Source organism: Geotrypetes seraphini, chromosome 1 (genome assembly GCF_902459505.1).
Source record: "Geotrypetes seraphini chromosome 1, aGeoSer1.1, whole genome shotgun sequence".
Taxonomy (NCBI): domain Eukaryota; kingdom Metazoa; phylum Chordata; class Amphibia; order Gymnophiona; family Dermophiidae; genus Geotrypetes; species Geotrypetes seraphini.
The window spans coordinates 299,335,532-299,362,449 of NC_047084.1; the positions used below are offsets into that span (position 1 = coordinate 299,335,532).

A 26,918-nucleotide genomic window follows, 5' to 3' on the forward strand; every position below is an offset into this window, starting at 1 on the left:
GCCATAGCCATATAAAATACATTTTGTATCGCTAAAAATATCAGTGAACAAGTAATGGCATGTCTGAAGCCCTAAAGAATTTGTAAAATTGATGAACTAGTTTACATTGGATCCATCTTTGGCATTAACTTAATATTCAATTTTTCTGCTTTCTTTTCAAAATCTACGTTTCCATGTCTTACCTTCCCTTCTATCTCTCTCTTCTTCCGTCCCTATTTCCATAGTTTGATATCTCTTTCTTTCCTTTCTCTCTCTCCCTCCCTCCTTCCTTTCCCCTGGCCTGGCATCTGTATCCTTCCCTCCCCCAACTTTTTATTTCTTTCACCCTGTCCCCTTCTTTCTTTCTCTCTCTCTCCATGCCCCCTTTCTTTCTATATGTCTGTCTTTCTCTCTCTCTCCGTGCCCCTTTTCTTTCTCCATACCCGCCCTTTCTTTCTGTCTTTCTGTCTCCACGCCCCTTTCTGTCTGTATCCCGTCTTCCTTTTTTCATTCTGTCTCTCTGTCCCCCCTTTCTTTCTTTATTTCTCCCTGCCCTCCCCAAGCCACCACCATTGGAGAACAGGCCGCTACCACTGCAATAGGGGAACAGGCCAGCACCAAGGTCTTAGCTCTCCCTGCTTATCTTCCCCAGCGCGGGGCTGACCAATTCTCACCACCCGACATCAATTCTGCCATCCGAGAGGAAGTTCCAGGCCAGCCAGGCACCGATTGGCTGGCCTGGAACTTCCTCTCCGACATTAGAATTGACGTTGGGTGGCGAGAATTGGTCGGCTCCAAGCTGGGGAAGATGAGCAGGGAGAGCTAAGACCTTGGCGCTGGCCTGTTCCCTGATTACGGTGGCTTGGGGGAGGGCAGTGGGAAGGGAAGCAGATTGGGGACCCCTGCTTTAGGCGAGCCGTGAACCATTTGCCGACATTCCCTTCAGAGAGACGCAAGTCCAATTACAGCAGTCGCAGTCTGTACGCGATTGTCCTCTCCACAATCGGAAAACTTGTGAAGTGGAGAGGACAGATTGCGGGCCGCAAAATAGTCCCTGGAGGACCGCATCGGCCTGCGGGCTGCAAGTTTGAGACCGCTGCTCTAGGCTGTCCTGTAACTCCTCAGTTTTACTGTCTATACACGAGATGGTAGGAGCCTTTATGTTTGTGTTTACTTTTCATTTAATCTCGGGTTTTTTATTTATCTGGTCATGAGGCTCTTCAGTGCTGCAGAGACTCCTAGTTTCAGGACATCTCTGACTGCAGACTGACTGAGGAAAACAGACTCTGAGGGCAGTAATCTGTAGCTAAGAGGCAGCCTGCTTGGCCAGCCTGCATTAACAGTCCGGGAGCTCAGGGGCCATTTTCTTGGGAGCAAGGATCGCTCCAGGTTTGTCCACAGAGAGCTTGAGTGCAGGTTGAGTGGCCCCATGGCATTCACCAGGATCAGGTGCTGACTGCGTTTCCGTCCCCCTACTTCCCATGTGGGTTCCAGTGGGAGTTGAGGTCTAAGTCCAACTGGTTAGACTGAGGGGCAGTCTGAAGAAGCAAGCTATCTGGATTTATCTGAGACAGAAGTTCTCTGGCTGCTGTTTCAGCCCTTTGCATCTCCCAGAATCAGCATGCACAGTGAGTAGATAGATCTGTGATAGCCTACGATAAAAAAATTAGGGGGGGGAGGAAGGTCTCCAGAAGTGCGTTTTAAAGGTTTCTGGTGCTAGGGAGAGGGTCCCCCACTTCTAAAATCCTATGCCTCAAATTTTTTGACCCCTTATTTAGCTTCCACAGGCTGTTTTTGGCGCTAAAATTGCTACCGCGGTGGCCATCTTGGATTTCCTGATTTTTTAAAATTAAAGCTATCTGCCTCAAAACACCTTGATTTGACTAAAAATTGGTCTAGATCAGGGGTCTTAAAGTCCCTCCTTGAGGGCCGCAATCCAGTCAGGTTTTCAAAATTTCCCCAATGAATATGCATGAGATCTATGTGCATGCACTGCTTTCAATGCATATTCATTGGGGAAATCCTGAAAACCCGACTGTATTGCGGCCCTCAAGGAGAGACTTTGAGATCCCTGATCTAGATGGACTCCTCAAGCCAGGATACTAAGGATTCATGCCAGATTTGTGCTAGATGGCTGGCTGGCTGGCCGAGGATCATCTGTGTGCTGCTAAGTTGAGCAAATTGCTTTTTAAGGGCCAGTTGCTCTTTGGTGTGCAGGATTGTAAACCAGAAAGCAGACCAAGGACCCCTAGAGGATCAGGTCAAGCTAATTTTCCTGGTATTTGGCTTTCACCAGTACTCGGGAGGACCTTTGGTCCAGAGTTCTTTTCAAGGCTTGAGACAGAGATTTGAAGGTGCTAAGCATTTCCAGTCCTCAGGATCATGCCCTGCGGCAGCCCCCAAGAAACAGTTCTGACACCAGGTCAGGAGCTGTACCTCCAAGGATAAGAGGGAGGTTGTTAGCTTACTGGGAGGCTTGGGTGAAGATCACATGAGACTTCTGGGTCCTGGAAATTATTCAGGAGGGTTACAAGCTTGAGTTTCTTTCATCCAATTCCAGGCCTATTTGTGGATTCTCCAGTGGGGAAGCCAGAGAAGGCATTCTGAGTCCAAGCAATAGTAAAGAAGTTACTGGATCTAGCAGTTTAGAAGCCACCCTGGACGAAGAATCAGGCTCTGGCAGATACTCCATATACATTATCATGCCCAAATGAGAATCAGAAGACTGGAGGCCGATTCTGGATCTGAAATCAGTCAATGTGGCACTCAAGATACGCCTGCCGTGGTCCTTGTAATTTCCCTAGTATCCACGAGGGGAGCCCTAGAGAGACCCAGGTGAGATCCAACTTAGCCAGGGCAGGGCATGGCTCCCCACATGAAAAACCTGTAGATTTCAGTAGGCTGTTAGAGAGGCTAGGAAGAAGACACAGGTCTCTTCCTAAGGAAGAGGTTTCAGGCTCAAATGAGGGTAATGGTTTAGACCAGATGGAAGTGGAAGAAGCTGGGTCCACACCAGAGTTTTCACCAGTCCAGGAAGAGCCAATGGAGCTTCAGGAGGAGCTAGCTCCAGAGGAACTATTTGCCACACCTGAGCTAATGGAGGTAAGTTTGCTGCTAAGCAGTACTAAAGGCAGTGCTAAGTATTTTGAATTGCTGAATTGTAGACATTGATGAATAGGATTGTTTTGCTACTGTTTTCTTTTGCTGAGATTATTCTTTTTCATTTACTGCCAGAACTGTGTTTGTGGAGGCAGTATTTAGAACTCTATGCTTAAACCCTCCCCCCCAATAAAACCCCAATTGTTTGTTTGGACTGTGTGCGGGGGTGGGGCACCGATTGTGCCTTCAAAAGGAAAACAGAAACTGTACTTTAGACGTCTACAATTTTTCCAGCCCAAGCTTATAGGAAGCTGAGGTTTGTCTTTTGAGGGAGAGGTTTGCCACTATCTGGGTGGGCATTTTTGGAGCTGATTATTGAGCTTTATGTAAAGTAAACCTAAGACAATTCTTCCGGCCCCAGCACTGCTTGTAGCAGCTGGGGGGCTTCCATAATTTGTTTTTATTTTGACTGTTTAAGAAGGGCTTGAGAAAGGATTAGTGGTTGGCTCCCTCAAAGTACAGATAGCAGTCTCTCATGCTTCAGATCTCAGACTAATGGAAGGACATTGGTCTTTCACTCAGATGTGTCCAGATTTTTGAAGGGAGCATTACGTCTGCATTCTCTAGTATGTCAACTTTTTCCAACATGGAGTCTTAATCTTGTTCTACAGGCTCTCAGTAGAGCTCCATATGAGCCTTTAGAGACAGTGTCATTGATGGATCTGACAGTCAAAAAAGCATTTTTAGTGGCGGTCACATCAGGGTTTTGGAGATGGGGGTTTCACTGAGGACAGTCCCCTCTTTCTTGCCGAAGGTAGTCTCCAGTTTCCACCTCAACCAGGAAGTACAGTTGCCGGCCTTCATGCCCACGGGGTCCAAGAAGAGTGACAAAGCTCTGAAATTGCTGGATGTTCACAGAGTGTTATTGTGTTATCTGGAAATAATGAATGAGTTTTGACTATTGGATCATCTCTTTATGATAGTGGGTACCAGCTGTTGGAGCCGGCCAGCTTCAAAAGCGTCCATTCTAGATGGATTTGTTTGGCCATTTCTTCAGATTACATTGGCAGTGGAAAGCAATTGCTAGCAGCCATAAGGCCTATTTCACTAGGAGCATAGCATCCTCCTGGGTGGAATCTAGAGCAGTTAGCCCTGAAGAAATTTGTAGAGCAGCCACATGGTCCTCCCTCCATACTTTCACAAAGTTTTATAGGGTGGATGTAGTGGCCAAATTGGCTACCATGTTCAGATCTTCAGTACTTTCAGCAGGCTCATCTGTCCTGCCCTAGATTCTAGGGGACTGCTTTGATACATCCCATCTGTTCCAGAACAATGTACCTATTGCACTAGAAGGAAAGATTAGGTACTTACCTTGATAATCTTCTTTCTAGTAAATAAGCACATCATTCTGGAAGCCTGCCCTTTCAGATGTTCATTAGCTTGCTTGCTGTCTCAGACATGTCCATATTACCAGATACTTTGTTTCTTTCCTATGTCCAGTACATTCAAGGATAGGGGGATCCACTATTATTGTGAAGAGACTATGGAGTATCTTTCAGAACTCCAAAACTCTTAGTGTAGGTTGCACTTAGGTGGCCTGTTCATTCTACCTTATTATTACTACTACTACTACTATCCATTCAGTCATCACTGACCCTTGAATACTCTGTAGGCCAGTCCTCGCCATGCTTCCCTGTTTTCCACGGCTTCTTTCAATTGCTTGATACTCATTTCTGTGTCATTTTGATGATATCCAGCCCTGCTTCCTTTTACCACTAACCATTCTGTGTAGCACCTCCTTTTCTAGTGAATTCACCCTCATCACATGTCCAAAATTGGTCAGTTTCTGTCTGGTAAACTTGTCTTCCGGGGACAACTCTGGGTTTATGTGATCAAGAACATCTTTGTTCATCTATCTTATTACAAGGTTAAATGTTTCATGATTTTTTCATGTTATATGTTGTCATATGAGCAGATCAGACTTGTTTCTTGAGGAGAGTCCCCGTACCCCTCCCTGTTGTATTTCTTCCCTAGGGCTGACCATCTGCTCTGATACAAACTGAGAAGTTACAGGACAGGCCAGAGTGAGAGGATGCGAAGTGAAAAAATGTAAATGAGGCTCTCTACAGAGGATCTCATGATCAGAGGTTCATAACCAATCTATTCCAGAACGATGTGCCTATTTACTAGAAAGAAGTTTATCAAGGTAAGTGTCTAATCTTTCCATTTAAATTGATCTTGTATTCTCTTTCTGTAGATGTACGAGTCAGATGGATCCATCATGGTTTACTGGCATGCTTTAGATGCCCTTGAAACACCACCTGGTATGTATGGAGGAGATTATCCATTCAGCAAAAGTTCTATATCTGTGCTTTGCAACAAGATTAGCCAGGGAATGAATTGATTTTTTTACTCTTTGAAAAAGTACCTGAAGATTGGAGGGTAGTCAATGTTATGCTTATTTTTAAAAAGGGTTCCAGGGAAGATCTGGGAAATTACAAACCGGTAAGCCTGACTTCAGTGCTGGGCAAAATGGTGAAAATAATTATAAAAAATAAAATTGTTCAACACATAGACAAACATGATTTAATGGGACAGAGTCAGCATGGATTCAGCTGAGGGAGATCTTGCTTCACCAATTTGCTTTTTGAAGGTGTGAATAAACATGTGGATAAAGGTGAGCCGGTTGATGTAGTGTATCTAGATTTTCAGAAAGCTTTTGACAAAGTTCCTCATGAGAGGCTCCTGAGAAAATTAAAGAGTCATGGGATAGGTGGCAAAGTTCAGTTGTGGATTAGGAATTGGTTATTGGATAGAAAACAGAGGGTAGGGTTAAATGGTCATTTTTCTCAATGAAGGAGAGTAAACAGTGGTATGCCGCAGAGATCTGTACTGCAACCGGTGCTATTTAACTTATTTATAAATGATCTGGAAATTGGAATGACAAGTGAGGTGATTAAATTTTCAGATGACACTAAACTGTCCAAAGTTGTTAAAATGCATGCAAATTGTGAAAAATTGCAGGCAGACCTTAGGAAATTGGAAGACTGGGCATCCAAGTGGCAGATGAAATTTAATATTGGCAAATGCAAAGTGATGCACATTGGGAAGAATAACTCAAATCACAGTCGCTGGATGCTAGGGACCACCTTGGGGTTTAGCGCCCAAGAAAAGGATCTGGGTGTCATTGTAGACAATATGATGAAACCTTCTGCCTAATGTTCGGTGACAGCCAAAAAAGCAAACAAGATACTAGGAATTATTAAAAAAGAGATGTTCTAATGCCTCTGTATCACTCCATGGTGCAATCTCACCTGGAGAATTGCATTCAGTTCTGGTCTCCTTATCTCAAGAAAGATATAGCAGCACTAGAAAAGGTTCAAAGAAGAGTGACTTAAGATGATAAAGGGGATGGAAAAGAGACGGCTGAGGGAAGATATGATTGAAGTCTACAAAATCCTGAGTGGAGTAGAACAGGTACAAGTGGATTGATCTTTCACTCCGTTAAAAATTACAGAGACTAAGGGACACTCGATGAAGTTACAGAGAAATACTTTTAGAACCAATAGGAGGAAATATTTTTTCACTCAGAAAAATTAAGCTCTGGAACGCATTACCAGAGGTTGTGGTAAGAGTGGATAGTGTAGCTGGTTTTCAGAAGGGTCTGGACAGTTTCCTAGAGGAAAAGTCCATAGTCTGTTATTGAGAAAGACATGGGGCAAGCCTCTGCTTGCCCTGGATCAGTAGCATGGAATGTTGGTACTTTTTGGGTTTTGGCCAGGTACTAGTGACCTGGATTGGTCACTGTGAGAATGGACCTTTGGTCTGACCCATTAAGGCTATTCTTATGTTCCAAAGACTGAGGGACACTCAATGAAGTTACATGGAAATGCTTTTAAAACAAATAGGAGGAGGAAAAGGATGTGGTAACAGCATAGCTGAGTTTAAAAAAGGTTTGGATAAGTTCCTGGAGGAAGAACCTATAGTCTGCTATTGAGACAGACATGGGGGAAGCCACTGCTTGATCTGGGATCAGTAGTATGAAATGTTGCTACTATTTGGGTTTCTGCCTGGTGCTTATGTCATGGACTGGTCACTGTTGGAAAGAGATGGACCATTGGTGTGACACAGTATGGCTATTCTTATGTTCTTACGTATTGAATACTTTGGAAATCAATCTGAAGGTACCAATAAAAGTAAACTTTTTATGTAGGAAAATGCAACTATTTGTGTAGGTGGATGAGGACAAATTTGTCCCCGTGTCATTCTCTAGCCATGTATGAGTCAGTGCTGTTAACCTGTTGAAGCAAAACAGAGAATACAGTGGAAGCGCAGTCTGATCTCCAACACAAGAGGCAAAATTAATTGCACTGGCAGCAATGACGATGATGACAATGGCTCCACCAGGGTTGTGAGGAGCGAGGAGAGTGGGAGACCCATGTGATGCCATGTACCCCTTGTGGTACACGTACCACGTGTTGGTAACCTCTGATCTAACAAACCATTGTGCTCACTGTTGTATGGAAATTTGCCTATATTTCATTCTTAACATCTATATTTGGTGTTTAGTTGATTATAATACACTGTCTTCACAGTCAAAGCAGCAGTACTAGTTTTATGCTCCAAATTATTCTGTTTCTTGGCTTCATAGTTTCATCAGTCTTCTTCCTAGGCCTTTCACTTAGCACTAATATCGTTCATCTTTTCTTTATTTTTTTTATAACTATATAAATGCACTGAATTATTTTTTTAGCTCAACAGCCTTCATTTTTTTTTTTCCCTTTGAGGTTATATGGGGGGTTTTCTTGACCAGCCATTAGAGTAGCATTCTGCCTCCTGAGAGCTGTGGATTTTCTTCTGAAACCCAATGGCTATCATGACAGCCATTAAGGGCTCCTTTTACAAGGCACGTTAGGGCCTTAATGCGCGGAATAGCGTGCGATAGCCACTACCGCCTCCTTTTGAGCAGGCAATAGATTTTCGGCTATCGCGCACTAATTTGGTGAGTGTGCTAAAATGCTTAGCATACCTTTGTAAAAGGAGCCCTAAGTGTTACTGTTCAGCAGCGGTTAGAACTCCCTGCCTTCCAGAAGATGTGCCTTTGTAACATCTCCAGCCCCTGTCAACCCAAGGGACAGCTTGAGTGATAAGAGTATGACTTTTCATATTCAATTGATAGAGATTTAAATTTATTTATTTATTTTTAAATTTTAATTCGTTTTTATAACTTACATCAAGTGTAACAGGAAATAACATTTGAATTGTAAAACATCACTTGATTTGCTATATCATCTGAAAATCATGAAATTTAACCACCCTTCCATCCCTAATACATCAAAAATATCCATATATTATATTATACATTATATGATGTAATAAAATATTAAAAAATACCATCCCACCCACCCATTCCCATCCCCTCATTTCAATTATCTTATTTGGGGAAAATGTTTATTGCTCATTACAAAATTCTGTTAATGGTCCCCAAACCTTTTGAAATTTACCAAAATATCCTCTGTATTGCTAATGTTCTTTCCATTTTATATGTATGACATACAGAACTCCACCAGAAACTGTAATTTAATCTGTTCTGATTTTTCCAATTGAATGTAATCTGTTGAATGGCAACTCCAGATTTAAATTTATTTATTTATTTATTTTATTTTATTTTTTTTTTTATAATTCTTTATTCATTTTTAAACTTTCAGCAAGTGCACAATATAAGTAATACATAGATTTACTAACATCACTTGATAAATCTATCAAGATCATAACAAAGGTATATATATCTAAACCCTTCTTCCCTCCTCCCTTTCCATACAATTATTTAATTGAATCAATCTTTGTCATATTTCTTTTTTACATTTTTATTTTTATTTTTTTTTTCATTTATATAAACCCTCCCCATTCCCTTCAAATCATAAATAATGTTAAGAAAATGGTGTTTATTCATTACAAAACAATGGCTAAAGAACATGCAAATTTAAAATGTCAGGATGCCAAAGATGGCAGATTTAAATTTAATTACATTAAGATAATAGAAAATATTTCCTAAGATTGCAGAAAATTTACTCATTTGGTTTTGGGGTTTATCTTTTGGCTATGTGTTCTCAGGACAACACTCACTAATTTTTAATACTTGAATGTATTATTGCTTTTATTTTCATTTTTTTGTTTTGTTTTATTGTTACTGTATATTTGTAATGACCCGTGTAAGTTTGATGTATGTTTTTTTATTGTTTCATTTGTTTTGTATATGTGTGGTTATAAGTCTCCTGAAGCATTTTGTGGTAAGTGTGTCACAAATTTTAATATGAGAGGCATTCAATAATTTATCTACCTCAGTAGGAAAGAAAAGCCCTATCAAATTTTTGTTTTATTTTTCAATATAGTCCCCTGATAGCTCCATACACTTCATCCACTTTTCCTGCAATTTTAACCCCTTTGAAAAGAATTCTGTTTGACTTACAAACCAGTCACAGTTTCCTTGATATCTTCATCTCTTGAAAACTGGTGTCCACGGAGAGATTTCTTTAAAACTTGGAACAGGAAATAATCCGAGGGAGTCAGGTCAGGACTATAGGGTGGATGGTTCAGCTGCTGAAATCCACATTCTTGGATGGCTGCCTGTGATTGTTGCGACATGTGCACCAGCACATTGTCATGAAGAAGCAACACGCCTGCTGTGTTTTCTTCATCTTTTCTCTTTGATTGACTCCCGTAAAGCGATCATTATGTTAGTGTAACTCTCCCCAGTTATGGTTGTCTTGTGTGGCATGAACTCCAGAAGCAAAAGTCCATCATCCCAGAAGACAGTTGCCATGACTTTACCTGCAGATTTTTCAGACTTGAACTTTTTTGGGGTGGGGGATGACTTGTGCTTTCACTGAATTGACTCCATTTTAGACTCAGGATCTCTGTGATAGACCAAAGTCTCATCTCCAGTCACCAAATGATGGAAAAAAAATTCATTTGGTCTTCACGGAGCATTTCCAAGTTTTTCTGACAGCACTAGAGCCTCGTGCCTCTCTGACATGGCATCAGCATTCTTTGAACCCATCTTGCACTAACCTTGGACATGCCCAACTTTTCATGAATTATTTTCTAAACTGTACTTGCCGAGATGCCCATTTCTTCAGCTATTCAGGAAACTTTAATTCGTCTGTCTAACAAAATTAAATCCTCGACTTTCTTGTGCATTTCTGTGGAAGTTGCTTCCATAGGCCGTCCAGTGTAAGGATCATCTTTAATGGACTCTACTCCACTTAAACTGCTTGCTCCAAAATTTTACTTTGTAGGATAATGGGGAAGACTCACCATAAAGTGCAGACATGTGTTCATGGATCTCCTTTGTCTATATCGCTTCTTTTGTGAGAAATTTTATGGACAGTGGTCCAAATCTAACAGTTTCTTAGTTGATTTGCACAAGGACTTTCCTGATGTCCTGTCTTTTGGAATGTTAGACTCACCCTGAGCCACAACTGTGCATGAATAACCTTGAGACATGTCACGACATGCACAGACATGTTTCAACATATTTGCTACTTTTTGTCATATTCGTGTAGATAAATTATTGAACGTCTCTCTTAAAGAACGAAGGGAATAATAGAATCTCTGACTTAATTTTTAGTATGAACTTTTCATCTTTATTAACAAACCCTGGATATGAGATAACAAATACTAGTATTCTTTGTAAGCTCCATTCAGAGAGAAGGCTCTTGGTCAAACTTTAAAGAAAATTACTTCAGTAACTTTAGAGCTTGTAATTAAGGGCTCCTTTTACTAAGCCGCATTAGGGCTTTAACGCGTGGAAACGCGCGCTAGACCTTAACGCCAGCATTGAGCTGGCATTAGTTCTAGCCGCGTGGCATGGGTTTAGCATGTGTTAAAATGCTGCATGCGCTAAAAACGCTAACGCAGCTTAATAAAAGGAGCCCTAAGTCTTTCTTGAGAACTAACATGCCTATAGGATTATGACCATGTGTTTACTGTTTTCTTTCAGCTCAGGCGGTGTTTGCTCGAGGAATTGCTGCTGCGAGTGGACACTACATCTGTGTTGGTAAATTAGTGCTGGTCATGACCTCTTCATAAATTATACAGGAAAGGAATGGATCCCAAGTAAAATGTAGAAATAATTCTTTATTCAAAAGACAACTTAAAAACACCCAATTTGGGCAATGTTTTGCCCAAACATGGGCTACATCAGGGGTATAAATCTAAAAATGAACATAGTCCTTATTCATTTGATGTTTTTTTGTTTTATAACATAACTATTAAAAGAGATCCAAAAGCCAATTCATAATTTCATACAAAGAGCATAATTTCTTGGTGGTACAAACATGCAAATTAAACATAAAATATAATGACTCAAGAATAAAGTAATCATAATTATGAAAAAAATTAAATAATTTATAAATAAGCAGTATACATAAAAATACTATTAAACATTAAGTAAATCAATTAATATAAAAGAAAGCATTCTGAATGGTGAATCCTTATTACAAAAAATGTCAACATAAGTACAAGTGAAACATTCTACAAGTAGTGGCATAATTATCAAGGAAAAGAGTTCTGGGGGGCGTGGCTTAACGCGAACACAAATGGACGTGTGATTGCGACGCTCCTCTTCAACTAGGCAACAATTAATAAAAAAAAATTACCCCCTTATTACAGATTTCATCAAGAAATAATTTCTTTCGGTACTGAATTTGTGACAGATCGATATTGACCTCCTTCGCTGAGACGGAAGTGAAACCTGAGAGGAAAAAATCCAAGAGGTGAAAGTGCCGTTTTTTCTCTGTGCGGGAGCGATGCGGTGTTGAGGGCTAGGTGACAGACGAGGTTTGAAGGAGCTTGAAGATCGCGGTGGACTGGCATTGAGCTACCCGACGACAGAGGGGAAGAGAGAAGAGTTTCCCCCTTTGGACTGATTTAGGTGGAAAGCTGATGCCTGTCAGTCCGATAATATGGCATTTGGATGTAGCCCTCCTCTGCCGGTTTGAAGCAAAATCCTGGGAATAAAGAGACGGTTTTTTCCTGTGCTGTGTGACATCAACTAGGTAACAGTTATTGAAAAATTATCCCTTTATTGTTGATTTCGGAGAAAATAAGTGAAATTGAAATAGTGGCCGACTGATATTAATCTCCTCCGCCGAAACTGAGATAGATCCTGAGAGAGGAGAATTAAAAGTAAGATTGCCGTTTTTTTTTTTTCTCAGCGGTGAATCGGCGCGGCATCGGGGCAGATAACTGACAGAAAAAAATTGTTGAGAAAACTTGTGCCGCCGAAGTTAGAACGAAGCCCTGAGAGAGGAAGGCAAAAAAAAAAAGGGGGATCAGTTTCTCTTTCATCGGTTATTATCTCTGGATAAATTGTTGATGGTGTGACTGACAGACATTTACAGTCTTCTCAGTGCTGGAGCAGCGCGACAACAAGAACAAGTTGCTAACGGTGTGAAGGTATACAGGATTTAAAAGATCACTGTGAAGAAAAATTAGTACCGCCAAAACTGAAACAAAACCTAAGAAAAGAGAGTTAAAAAGATCTGATATTTCATCACCTTTTTTTCTTCTAAGCTGGTGTAGCAAGATATCAAAGACAAACTACTGAAAATTGTGACTGACAGAAATTTTTGTGTCTCCTAACAACTGTGAAAAAATAAAATCCAAGAAAAAAGAAGAGCAACAGCATGGCAAGTACCAGACAAAATAAAAATGAAGCTGGTATGTCAGCAAAAAGGCAGAAGCAGGATCAAATTACACCAAGTAAGATCCCACTTCCTGCTGAAGAACCTGATATATTGAGTAAAGCAGAAGTTATGGAAGAACTGAGACAAATTAAACAAATGCTTAAGGAAACTGTAACCAATATGGCTGAAATGAAGGAAGAAATACTAAACATCCACAGACAAATGGAAGTAAATAATAAAAGAACAACTGTCTTAGAAACTAAAATGGAGGTCATAGAAGGTGAAGCAAACAGATGCAAAAATGACAGTCTGGAATTGAATAAATTGAAAGATCAACTGGAAGACTATGAAAATCGAGGAAGAAGGAAAAATATTAAACTTTTTGGAATACAAGAAAATTTAGAAGGGAAAAATGCTATACATTTTCTAGAAAACTTAATTCCAAAAATAATACAACTGGATTTAAAACAACCACTAGAAATAGAAAGAGCGCATAGGATCCCAGCAAAAAATGTAGAAAATCAAGGTAGGCCAAGACCAATAATATTCAAAATGCTTAGATACCAACAAGCACTAGAAATATTAAATGCTGCCAAGAAAGACAAAAATCTAAATTACAAAGGATCCAGAATATGTTTTTTGCCGGATTTTGCTAAAAACACAGCAAATAAAAGAAAGAGATTATTAGACATGAGACCTCAACTAAAAGAAAAAGGTTTTAAATACGGATTATATTATCCGGCAAAAATGAGAGTATCATCTGGAGATAAATCTTTGTATTTTGAAGATCCAGAAAAACTAAAAGCCTTTCTTTCAAAATCAGAACCTATGTCGTTTTAACATAAAATATCAAGATTGGTTTTGATGATATTGTGAAAAATTATAAAAAATGAGATATTGAAATACTGAAGAAAGAAAAACATGAACTAAAGAAAAGACAATAAAAATATAAAGAGAGAAAGTATAAGATATAGGAAAAATAACAATACCATATTAAATACATGTTTAAGATAAATTTTTATGATGTAAACTATAATACTAGGGAAATATAAATTAAAAATTGATGAATGGATATAGATACATTAATGAAATGTTAGAAGTAAAAAAATGACTAAAGATATTAAAGGTTAATATAGATAGATAGAAGGGGATATTGATTGAATATTGGTTGCCTAGAGGGGAGGGGAATGTTTGGGTTGCAGTTCCAATGTGTGTTCTTAAGCAGTCATTATATTGGGTGGGAAAGGGAGGGAAAAAGATGGTATTTATTAGAATGATTAAAGAGAAAGTAAATAAGGGATTGGATACTTCAAGGGTAAATATGTGTGTCATAGAAAATATTTTTTGGATTTTAAATATGAAAGAAGAGGGGAAAAAGATTATACTGATAAGTTTTAAAATATATAATGTCTTTTAAGATATATTCTATTAATGTCAATGGCCTGAATCATGTAATTAAAAGAAAAAAGGTATTAACATTTTTAAAAAAGCAAAATGCGGACATTTACTGTCTGCAGGAGACCCATCTTAATACAAAAGAATCACAGAAACTAACGGGTGGGTGGGTAAAAGAATGTTTTTTTGCTCCAGCAGAGGGTAAAAAAGCAGGGGTAGCAATTCTTATAAATAAAAAATGTATGGCCAAAATTAAGGTAATAAATTCAGACCCACATGGAAGATGGATACATGTTGATATAGGTATGGGAAATAATGCCCTGACGTTGTTTAATATATATGCCCCTAATTCGAATCAATCAGAATTTTTTAAAAAATTACAGAATGTTATTACCACTGGCTGCTTCTAATTTAGTGGTGGCTGGAGATTTTAATGCTGTAATGGATCCATTATTGGATAAAAAACCAAGTAAAAGTATAAAATCTTTAGGTTTAGATAATTTGGTTCAATCATGTGATTTGGCGTATTCTTCATTTTAATGATCAGGAGTTTTCATTTTGTTCACAGGTTCATAAATCATTTTCAAGAATAGATTATATTTTTGTTTCAACAAATGAAGTGCAACAGGTGATTCAAAGCTTCCATAGATCCTATTATTATTTCGGATCATGCGGGAATATGGATAGAATTACAATTGGATAAATTGGAAAAGGGTAGACCTCTTTGGAGATTTGATAATGCACTGCTTGTGGATGATAAATTTTTGGAAAATTTTAAAACACAAATTAATGATTTCTTTCAAATGAATTTAGTGGAGGATACATCTATTGAGAATGTATGGGATGCATTTAAAGCAACTATGAGGGGTAATATTATATCATATTCAGCTTTTATTAGGAAACAGAATAAAATTCAATATATAGAATTAGAAAAAGAAATCAAAATATTAGAAGCTAAATTGATAAACAAATGGGAAAATGAGATATTGCAAGCTCTTTTGAAAGCAAAAGGTAAATATAATGAATTATCTTCAAAAATGATAAGAAGAGATTTGTTTTCCAAACAAGCAGTGTATTATGGAAATTCTAATAAGGCGGGGAGATTATTGGCAAATTATCTTAAAGCAAAAAAAAGGAAAACTAATGTTAATGGGATAAAAGATGATAACGGTACAATAACAAATCAAACAGATATAATTTTAAAACAATTTCTAAAATTTTATAAAGATCTGTATTCTTCCGAGCCTTATTTGGAGAGACAAAAAGATGGTAAAAATTTTTTAGATTTAATTAATGGACCTAAAGTTCCTGATCATATAAAACGGAGTTTAGATGAACCTATATCATTAAAAGAATTAGAAACAGCATTGAGATCTCTTAGAGTTGGATCCGCTCCAGGTGGTGATGGTTATACAGTAGAATTTTATAAAACATTTCAAAATATCCTTTCCCCACATTTACTAAATTTATATCAAACACAACTTATAAAAGGTGATATCAAAGGTACTATGGCTGAATCAATAATAATTGTTTTGCCTAAGCCAAATAAAGATCCTACTTTGGTTTCGAACTACAGGCCTATATCTTTAATAAATGTGGATAATAAACTTTTGGCGAAAATTTTGGCTTTGAGATTAGCCAAAGCTCTCCCACATATTATAGATATGCATCAGACGGGTTTCGTTGCTAAAAGACATTCCTCTAATAACTCTAGATTATTGTTTCATATGTTAAATTTATAAAAAAAAATAGATGAACCGACCTTTACAGTTTCCTTGGATGCAGAAAAAGCGTTTGATAGGGTAGAATGGAATTTTATGTATCAAGCTTTAGAATGGTTTGGTATAGGTTCTGGATTTATACAAATGGTAAAAACTTTGTATAGCTTCCCGATTGCAAGATTAAATATTAATAATATGATATCTGATAGATTTCAATTGCGGAGGGGAGTTAGACAAGGTTGTCCTTTATCTCCTTTGTTATTTGATGTTATATTAGAACCCTTATTGTTAGCAATACAGCAAACGGGGGAGATACAGGGTATTCCATACTCAGATATGGAATATAAAATTTCGGCTTATGCTGATGATATTTTGCTTTATTTGAAAAATCCAGAATCTACCTTATCTTCTTTATTAGAATTAATTGATAAGTTTGGTAAATTTTCAGGTTATAAAATTAATTGGAATAAATCTGAAATTATACCCTTAAATGTTCATTGTGTAAAAGGAATATTTAAAGATTTTCCGTTCATATGGAAGGAAGAAGGATTTAAATATCTTGGCATTCAAGTTAAAAATACAATTGAAGATACCGTAAAAGAAAATGAAAAATTTGTATTAAAAAAAGTTACGGAATTGTGTGAGCAATGGAACCCTTTACATATTTCTTGGTGGGGGAGAGTTCAAACTATTAAAATGATGATTTTGCCTGTAGTTTGCTACCAAATGAGTATGATACCTATTTATTTTAGGGGTCCTTTTATAAAAAGATTAATAGCATTTTAACGAAATTTCTTTGGCTTGGTAGAACACCTAGAATAGCTTTAGTAACTTTGCAAAAATCAATTAAGGAGGGAGGGGTAAATTTTCCAAATTTTTATAGGTACCATCAAGCCTATATTCTACGTCAGGGTATGTATTGGATCCTCCCAGAACTTATAGATAATGCACCAGATTGGTTATATTTGGAATGGCGCCTTATGTTTCCCCTAAATTTAGTTCACCTTCCAAGTATTAACATGCCTAGAAGATATAGAGAAAATAAAATATTAATGGATACTTGGAAAACGTTGAGATTTATTAGTAAATTAACACCTATCCCAATAAACAAATCAACTAATCAATCTTTATGGATAAACTCCAAGATCAAAATTGGCGGAGCTCAAATCCTTTGGAAGAACTGGATTATTGCAGGCATTAGATCTCTAGATGACGTTATTTCAGAAGGTAAACTGCTGGATTTTTCACAATTGCAACATAGATTTGGTCTTAGTAAAACACAAAGTTTTAAATGGTTGCAATTGAAGCAGGCCATTCAGGTTGGGTTCCCTGAATGGAAAACATTGAATAATCAATATAGTTTAAAGTTCTTATGTTTTCAAGCAGACTTCCTAGGACATCAAGCCGCATTGTGGTATAAATTAATATCTGGATATTTGAATAAAAAACCAAAAAATGGTCTAAGAGATATTTGGAGCATTGAGATTAAGCATCAAATTAATGCATCTCAATGGCCACAAATTTGGTCTTGGAGAATGAGATGTACAGTGTCAGCATCTATGAGACAAACTTGGTTCTTTTTATTACATAGAGCTTTTTGGACCCCTACACGTTTGCAAAAATTAGACAGTTCTAAGTCCAATAAATGCTGGCACTGTAATCTGGAACCAGGGACATTAGATCACTTACTGTATCATTGTCCCTACATTAAAACTTTTTGGAATTCAATTTGGCCACAAATTAATAAATTGATGGAAAATCATATAGCAATATCATATGATACAGTATTATTTGGAATGATGATGAGGAAAAAAAGTCAAATTTCACCAGAAAATAACAAGCTTTTATTAATAATGACAGGGGTTGCCATTCAACATATAACCAATAATTGGAAGAATTATAATAACCTAAATTATACATTTTGGTGGAATACAATATGTCATATATTTAAAATGGAAAGAACAATAGCAATACAAAGAGGGACATATACTAAATTTATAAAAATATGGGGGCCATTGACAAAATATTGCAATGAATAAATAGTAGGATTTTTCTTCTTCTTTTCTTCTTTTAAATATCTTCTTTGTGACACACATAGAGGGGGGGTAGTGAAAATAATTTTTACATAATAGACTATAATATGATATATAATATGTAATATATGATTAAAAAATAATAGAAGGGTGGGGGGAGGGAGAGGGGGAAAAATATATTTAGAATATGATGTATTAGATATAAAAGTGATATTGTGTATTTATCAATTGTATTTTAATATTTTGTACACTTTATTTAAAACTTGAAAATAAAAAAAAAAAAAGGAAAAGAGTTCTAATGATAAGTACTTTTTTCCAAGTGTGATTCAACTCAGCACACCTACAAGATAAGAGAGAGCTTATAAGTGATGTTAAAATAAACCTATCACAAAGTCACTCAAAATGTATTCAGAGAGAATATACTATTTACTCCATAATTTAGTTTAGTTTATACCGCCTATCAAAGTTATCTAAGCGGTTTAAAATCAGGTACTCAAACATTTTCCCTAATTGTCCCGGTGGGCTTACAATCTATCTAATGTACCTGGGGTAATGAAGGATTGAGTGATTTGCCCAGAGTCACAAGGAGCAGTATGGGATTTGAACCCACAACCTCAGGGTGCTGAGGCTATAGAAACATGATAGCAAACAAAAGCCAAATAGCCCATCTAGTCTGCCCAGCCGCAGTAATCATTATCTCTTTCTCTCTCCTAGAGATCCAGGGCCTCTTGAATTCAGACAGACTCTGTCTCTACTACCTCTTCCAGGAGACTGTTCCACACATCTACCACCCTTTCTATAAAATAAGTATTTCCTTAGATTACTCCAGAGCCTATCACCTTTTAACTTCATCCTATGCCCTCTCATTGCAGAGTTTCCTTTCAAATGAAAGAGACTTGACTCAGGTGCATTTACATTTAAACTTCTCTATGATATCTCCCCTCTCCCGCCTTTCTTCCAAAGTATACAGATTAAGATCTTTAAGTCTGTCCCCATATTCCTTATGATGAAGACCACACACCATTTTAGTAGCTTCCTCTGGACAGACTCCATCCTTTTTATGTCTTTTTTGAAGGTGTGGCCTCCAGAATTGTACACAATATTCTAAATAAGGAACACAAGTATAGTATGTCAGGTGCAACTCTGGGAAAATCTGAACAGGAAAGGGACCTGGGAGTATTAATTGATAGGACACTGTCGGTGCAATGTGCGGCGGCAGCGAAGAACGCAAATAGAATGCTAGGCATGATAAAGAAGGGAATCACGAGTAGATCGGAGAAAGTCATAATGCCGCTTTATAGAGCGATGGTCAGACCACACTTGGAATACTGCGTCCACAATTGGTCTCCATACCTAAAGAAGGATATCAAACTGCTAGAGAGGGTGCAGAGACTAGCAACAAAGCTGGTGAAAGGTATGGAGAACCTGGATTACGAGGAAAGACATAAGAGACTGGGGTTGTTCTCCCTTGAGAAAAGGAGACTACGAGGGGATATGATCGAGACATTCAAAATACTGAAAGGAATCGACAAAATAAAGCAGGAAAAAACGTTATTTACAATGTCCAATGTGGCACGGACAAGAGGACATTGGCTGAAGCTAAGGGGGGACAAGTTCAAGACAAATATCAGGAAGTTCTGCTTCACACAACGAGTGGTGGACACCTGGAATGCTCTCCCAGAGGAGGTAATTGCGGAATCCATCGTTCTAGGATTTAAGGGTAAGTTAGATGTACATCTCCTTATGAGTGGCATGAATTGACATGGGTAAGGGTAAGCTAGATGCACTTCTCTTTACGAGAAGCTTACAGCGATATGGGGACCAAAACTATGCCAGGGTACACCTGGCGGGGCCTCCGCGTGTGCGGATCGTCGGACTTGATGGACCTAGAGTCTTTTCCGGAGATGGCGCTTCTAATGTTCTTATGTTCACTAAAGTCTTATACAGGGGCAACAATACCTCCTTTTTCCTACTGGCCATACTTCTTCCTATGCAACCTAGCATCCTTATAGCTTTCACCGTCACCTTTTCAACCTGTTTGGCCACATTAAGATCATCACATACAATCACACCCAAGTCCTGCTCTTCTGTCCTGCACATAATTTCTTCACCCCCTAAACTATACCGTTCCCTCGTATTTTTGCAGCCCAAATGCATGACCTTGTATTTCTTAGCATTAAATTTTAGCTGTCAAATTTCAGACTATTCTTCAAGCTTCTCCAGGTCTTTCTTCATGTTGTTCACTATAATGGAACAAGGAGAAAAGAAGGGGACTGGCCTCGACAATAATACAAAAACACAGCAAAGAGGCAAGAGAGATGTCTGAACCAACCAATAGTTACATTTATTCAAAACACTATATATGAATACAAAGATATATATAAAAGGCATAGGTCTTTAGAAAGACCCATTTGGAGTCCCAAGTGAAGTGGAATCCTAGGAAATTTCCAACCAGGATCCGGGTTTCGGCAAACAGAGTTGCTTTCCTCAGGGGACAACGTGCATGTAGTATTCTCTGTCCTGTTTGAGAACTTGTCAGCATTTCGAAACTGAAAGGTGCCTATCTTCATTACAAAGGAATTAGGATCCACCCATATTTGAACTACTGGTTGATCAGAGCCTTGACTCAAAGAGAGTTTACAGGCAACTTCAAAGGTGTTACGGCTTCTGTATTCACTAGTCACCTGTAATCTGTTCCCCACCCCATTGTACCTAGAGGACTGGAATTAAAGTTTAAAATGAATTAGGATATAGAAGCTTTCAATAAAAATAAAAGGGTAAGCCATTCAGTAATGCAAATTAATTTAAAGTTACTGTAGAGTAAAGCTAACAACTTTCAGTACTAACATTTTGCAGAGTTTCCTTAGAGTTGGTAGAGGGCATAAAATGAAGAAAGGGAGCAGAATGGCAACAAGGATATGGCAACACAGTTTCTGTAGGCAGTAAATAAAACATAGGATAGGCGTGTAGAAAAGGGGTGATGAAAGTGCTGGTTTGTTTCATACTAGAAGATAAAGGAGGAATGGATTTGAGCTTATTGAGTAGGGGTCTAGATTGTAATTTAGCTTCCTACATGATGTCAGATAGTAAGGGAGAGTATGAAAAAGTATAGTAGTGCTATTAGCTTATACACTGCTTGCTTGTGATACAGACTGCTGTGATTTCAGGGACATCCTCAGGCTTGGTGCTGGTATTTGACATTCCAAATAAAGGGACCAATATCACTTTGGCAGAGGTGCTGGCAGAGCACCGGGACCCAATCACCGACATTGCCTCTGAAGTCTCGGAGAGCAAGGTAAGAAAGAACAAAAGCATTTAATTCAAAATGTGCCTAGGGCTTGCTATTTAAAAGATTTATGTAGTTCAATTGATTCTGCCTCGAAGTGCGACTCCACCTGTTCACAAAATCCAAAGGGATATACATATAAGAATGTAAGAGACAATCTTTCTGTATATCCAGTCTTTTGGAAGAAAGACTGTATATATAGAGTCCTTTTAGGGTGGTATGGAGATCTGCTGAGTATTGGGGCCTGCAATCTCTCATGGCTGTGTGCCTCATACCTTTACTTTGAAGTGTGGGAAAGGCTCGCTAAACACGCTCTGCTGTGGAGAATATCTTTTTGTAGCAGAGAGCCCAAAGCCTTGCATAGGGTTTTGACTGCATCCAGGAGAACATAACCAGAGTTGCAGTATTTGTGCCAACTGCCAAGCAACTGGTTTTACGTAAACTATTGGCCCCCTTCTAACCTCCAGTGGTTAGGTTCTCAAGATTGTTCAGCATGAATATAGACTTTTTATCTGGTATGCTTCCAAGTTGCCCATCAAAAGGGAAGTTCCTGGAGCCAATATCTGCACATACATTACATGTACAAATGTTTGTAATACTAGCACATACCCATCAAATATCAGTCTTAAGTATAGGTTATTTTAATAGAAGATTTAAGAACCTCAGAGACACCATTCAGGACTCATATCACTCATTGTCCTAAGCTTTATATACCGTCTCATCCCTGGTTCTATCCAGACTTAAAGCAGCATAAAGTTGTAACAAGTTTGTAACATTTTAACTTATCAAAGATACTTGAGAATAAACAGCACTTATCTTTAATATGTGGTCTTGAAAGCCGGGGAGAAAAGCTAACATGTTTCGCTTTTCCATTGATTTTTTTTGGTTACCCAGAAGGAATTTAACTGGCATAAGCTGATCTTTTTTTGAAAATGATTTGGTTCAGCAACAAATTTAAATAATGGTTGTTTTATTCCAGTTAACTAAGAACATTTTTATTAACTGTAGAACTGTGTCTTTCAGCTCATTTTTCTTCTTGTATCTGGGATCTATTGATCTATCGGTTTCAGCTCTGGACAGCTTCATTACTTTAAATATATTATGGGAGCTTGAGGCACTTGTAAACTAAGATGATCTCTCTCATTGTTCTTTCAAATACTTCTTTATTATTTTTTAAAAATTTCAAATGAGGTATCACAAAATATCAAAATATAACCTAGTAGTGGAAGATTGGGATTTTTATTTTTCCACTTTGCAGTTTGAGTACTTTCATTTAATAATCTGAAATATTATAGGATTGCCCTGCTGACTTGGTGACTGCAGATGATGCGGGGGTTCTATGTGTATGGAAATCGGGTGAAGATTTCAAACTCGTATCCAAGATCTCTGCCTATGGGTAAGGCTCACAGAAGAGAGAATGTGCAGAGCTATGGACTCTAAGTTTTATAAAGTGATTCTTGTTTGAATAGCATGTTGTACCTTCTCTATTTTTACAGCCCACTTTTCAACCTGTCTGCTTTTAGCCAGAATCCATGTGCATTCTGTTCACTTGCTGACCAAATACACACATTTTGTGCAGGAGGACTGTACCACTAGCTTTAATCCAAGGCTCAAAAAGGAGGGGAGCAGCATCAGAACTGGATAAGGATACAATCTTGGTGGCCAAAAAGAGAAATTCAATTATAACAGTGTTCTCCCTAGTGTGTTTTAGCCGGGCGCTCGGCCCGGCTAATTTGCCCGGCTGTCTTCCTCCAATGACATGATGCCTGAGTCATCACAGGAGTAATAGTTTCCCCCTTGTCTAATTTTGTTTTGTTACACGCCACAAAGTGCGCAGCTATCGGACGAGAGGAAGGGGGAAACACAAGGCGGGGGGCTGCCCTAATGTCCTAGTCTAGCCACTAGGTCAAAAATAATAAAAAATAATGAGTGGTGAGGAAAATACTCCGAAAAATACAGGGCTGAGAGGTCAAAATCAATAACTATATATAATAATGGGAACAAGACTTCTCAGGATAGAAGTCAAAAGTAAAAGTCAAATGTATTTCAAATGCAATGAAGTTTATGCACTTTTACATACACTCAGATATGTGTAATCCGACCAAGAGCCGTGGCTCCTATAGCCGAACCCACCGTCCCATCACTGTGTATGGCTATAATGCAATAGGTGAAAATAGAGTACTTTTTAAATATTAGGTATGTTTTTCAGTGGCAACAAAAGGAAAACCAAATCCTACTTAACTCAAAGATATGTTGGTAGGTCCCGACATGGACCATGTTTCGAGAGTCTTTTCAAGGAACCCAAAGGAGGTGTTAATAACTTGAAATGCCAGAGAAACAATGCTGAGTGATACAGACGAGAGTGACTTATGTACAATTCTCTCGTCTGTATCACTCAGCATTATTGCTCTGGCATTTGAAGTTATTAACACCTCCTTTGGGTTCCTTGAAAAAGACCCTCGAAACATGGTCCATGTCGGGACATACCAACATATCTTTGAGTTAAGTAGGAATTGGTTTTCCTTTTGTTGCCACTGAAAAACATACCTAATATTTAAAAAGTACTCTATTTTCACCTATTGCATTATAGCCATACACAGTGATGGGACGGTGGGTTCGGTAACAGGAGCCACGGCTCTTGGTCGGATTACACATATCTGAGTGTATGTAAAAGTACATAAACTTCATTGCATTTGAAATATGTTTGACTTTTACTTTTGACTAGTCTAGCCACTGGCATGCAGAGGCCCGTAACCTGAAAGTTCATTCCTCGCTCGTACCCCTTCTTCCCTGTCACTAGCCATGCTTGCGCTCACTCTGTTTTTGCGGCCCGCGGCTTTTGGGCTGGTCTCGCGAGATAGTAAGACTTTGAGAATGACTTGAGAAGGGTAGGAGAAGGAGCGGAGCTCATCAAAGCGCATGGTTTCAAATTCCTAGCAAGAGGTGGGTGGTGCTGGACGGTGGCGAGGTTCAGAGCAAGGTGAGGTGAGTGACCTGATTGGGGAGCTGGCGAGGGACGAAATATGCAGTGACAACAGGTTTTGTGTATTTTATTTTTGACTCATGCCTCTTTAGTGTTGTAATAGGCAGTGGCATACCAACAGGAGGGGGGGCAGTCCACCGCGGGTGCACGCCTTAAGAGGGTTTACAGCCAGCTCACTGGGTCCGGAACAACTCTCCCTGCTCTGCTGCTACTGCTTTCCAGAACCAGCAGCAGCGGCAGTAAATTGTAAATTGAGTCATTGTGGGACCTTTTCGCACTTTCCCAGGACTGCCATTCCACCCCCCTTCGACGTCACTTTCTTGTTGGAGCAGAGCTGGAAGCCGCGAGGAGATACAGCAAGGTCCCGCGATGTCTACCGTACGTTTAAGCTTACAGCACCATGTGTCACTTTTCTCCTCAGTGTGCCCCTTCTCTTCGGTTTTGATCTTTTTTGTGCCTTCTTTCCCCTCTGTTTGCTTCCGATTTTTTAGCTGCCCTTAAACAATTTTTGGCTCTATCTGATGTGTACACAGTGGTAGCTGTCCTATCATCCAGTCTTTCAATTTCTTTTTCAAGATTTCATGTTTGTCACTTATGTTTTTACCAATGTTTCTTAATCACTTTTTCATCCTATGCAACCTGGTTCAGTTCCGATGGAATGTTTACTGTTACACTTTTCTTCCCACAGACATTCTCTCATCTCGTATATGACGTCTTTCTTTTATTATTACTGTCTTTTAAATTGTTGTATCATTATTGCTCCAACCTTGCTGCTTTTTCTAAATGATGTTCATTTGATTATTTATTTTTACACCTGCCATGTTTTAAACCTGCTCTACTTTTGAATTTAGAAACATAGAAACATAGAAATAGACGGCAGATAAGGGCCACGGCCCATCCAGTCTGCCCACCGCAATGACCCTTTGCACTTGGGTTTGCACTTGCATAGCTTCACTGGGTCACAGCTGCAGAGCCACTGGAGTCCAGATAAGCAAACATCCAGATGATAGTTTTGGGCCACTGGAAGCTAGGACTGGGACTTAGCCAGAATAGGGCAGGCATGTCACGGTAAAGAAGTGAGGCTGAAAACACGAAGTAGTATGTGGCCTAGCTGGGAAATGGCAACAAGGCAGAGTATCATGTACATTATAGGAGCTGTTACGCTGTGGCGAGTGCTAAAAACCGTGCTACGATTTTGTAAAAGGGGGGTAGTTTGTGATTACATATTCCATAATGGGTGAAGGTGTTTTCTGTGTTCTGTGTGTACAAAAGACATGGTTCTCTGTTAGCATTGACTGTGTAGGATCAATCTGTACTAGTCTGGCTTATTTAGATTTACAAAGGGTGTATTGATATTGTACTGCTCACTGCAGTATATAAGATGTTGCCTTTTCCTTCTTGTGCGATATGTGGCTTGTTACTAAAAATCATGCTTTTCATATAGATGAGGGGGGGGGGTCAAAAAATGATGGGCCCCGGGTGTCACATATGCTAGGTTCGCCACTGGTAATAGGTATTCTCATGGGCTGTGCCTGGGAAATGTTATAACAGAACATAGTGGTTCTCAGCCCAATCCTTGGAGCATTCTTAGCCAGTCGGGTTTTCAGGGGCTAGTTAGGTCTACGCATTTTGAAGGTACTGAGAGCAAAACTCTCACATGAGTTACCATTTTCATAGGAGCCAGCTCATAGGTGCCAATGGGTGCTGATCATTCAATATTGAGCAAGCTCCTTGTATTGTGTTTTGGTACTCTCTAATAATTTTGAAATGTTTGCACCAATGGCCATTGTGGAATGGGATTGTACAAATGTATTAGGTGACCGAGGCAAAAACTATCATCCTTGGACTTCCCCCCCCCCCCCCCACCCTTAGTCTTAAGGCCTCTTGGCCCCCTTAACAGTCATAATCACATCTAAACACTTTTACCAGAATAATGTTTATTTAGATTTATATCCCTTCCTCCCAAAAGAGCTCAGAACGGGTTACAGTTTATATTTAGTGTTACAATATAGGCTTTACATGTGGGGTGGGGTAAATGGGCTACTTAAAAACTGCTCCAAATCACCTAAGTAATACATTGATTGTGGAGTGTGTGAGTTTTGCATGGAGGATTGTGCTGAATTGCCCATGATGCAGGAAGTATTACACCCCTGACGCAGCAAGAGCGAAACGGAGATTTCCCCGTCGGGTGGATCGACCGGCTACGAAGTCCGGGCAGTGGTGCTTGATTGTGAGCACGATTCAAGACAGCTGGGACTTCATTGGCAGCTAAGTCTTTTTGTGCTTCCTTTGCTCAAGTTGCAATGTTTATGATTGTTTCACTGGAGTGCAGCCTTTTCAATACAATGATTTGTGAAATTTTTGGCGTGCTTTTTGTGAGGTGGTTTTTTGGGGGCTGCTATTGTGCCTTATTTTTTCCACCACTGAATATTTATCACATTTGAGATACAAAAGTGGAGTTTTTTTTTTGCCATATGAAGCTTAATTGAGGCTTTTTTCCCACTTTTTTTCTGTGTCTCTTTTCTTTCAGATTGTGGTTGAGTAAGTGGTGTTTGTGTGGCCTTGTAGTGTGCCAAAGACCCCTGGTTGTTCCATTTAGGGCACATTTAGAGGTGGTTGCTACTTAAAAACTACCCAATCTGTATTGGACTATGGTGTTTGAAATTCTCACGGAAATTTTTCATAGACCTGTTCGGAAATCTATGGGCAGCGCTTTATTGCATATGTCAGACC

The 26,918-nt window shown here is 38.9% G+C and overlaps 1 protein-coding gene across 4 annotated transcripts in view; it reads left to right on the top strand.

The window, feature by feature from the left end:
- Nucleotides 1–26,918, top strand: part of WDR54 (WD repeat domain 54) — a 91,113-nt gene that overhangs the window by 22,859 nt on the left and 41,336 nt on the right. For all 4 annotated transcript variants that reach the window (XM_033954451.1, XM_033954459.1, XM_033954469.1 and 1 more), the window contains 4 exons: nucleotides 5,336–5,402; nucleotides 11,081–11,137; nucleotides 21,084–21,211; nucleotides 22,498–22,598. In XM_033954451.1, coding sequence (XP_033810342.1) covers nucleotides 5,336–5,402; nucleotides 11,081–11,137; nucleotides 21,084–21,211; nucleotides 22,498–22,598 — 353 coding nt within the window. The remainder of the gene's footprint in view (nucleotides 1–5,335; nucleotides 5,403–11,080; nucleotides 11,138–21,083; nucleotides 21,212–22,497; nucleotides 22,599–26,918) is intronic.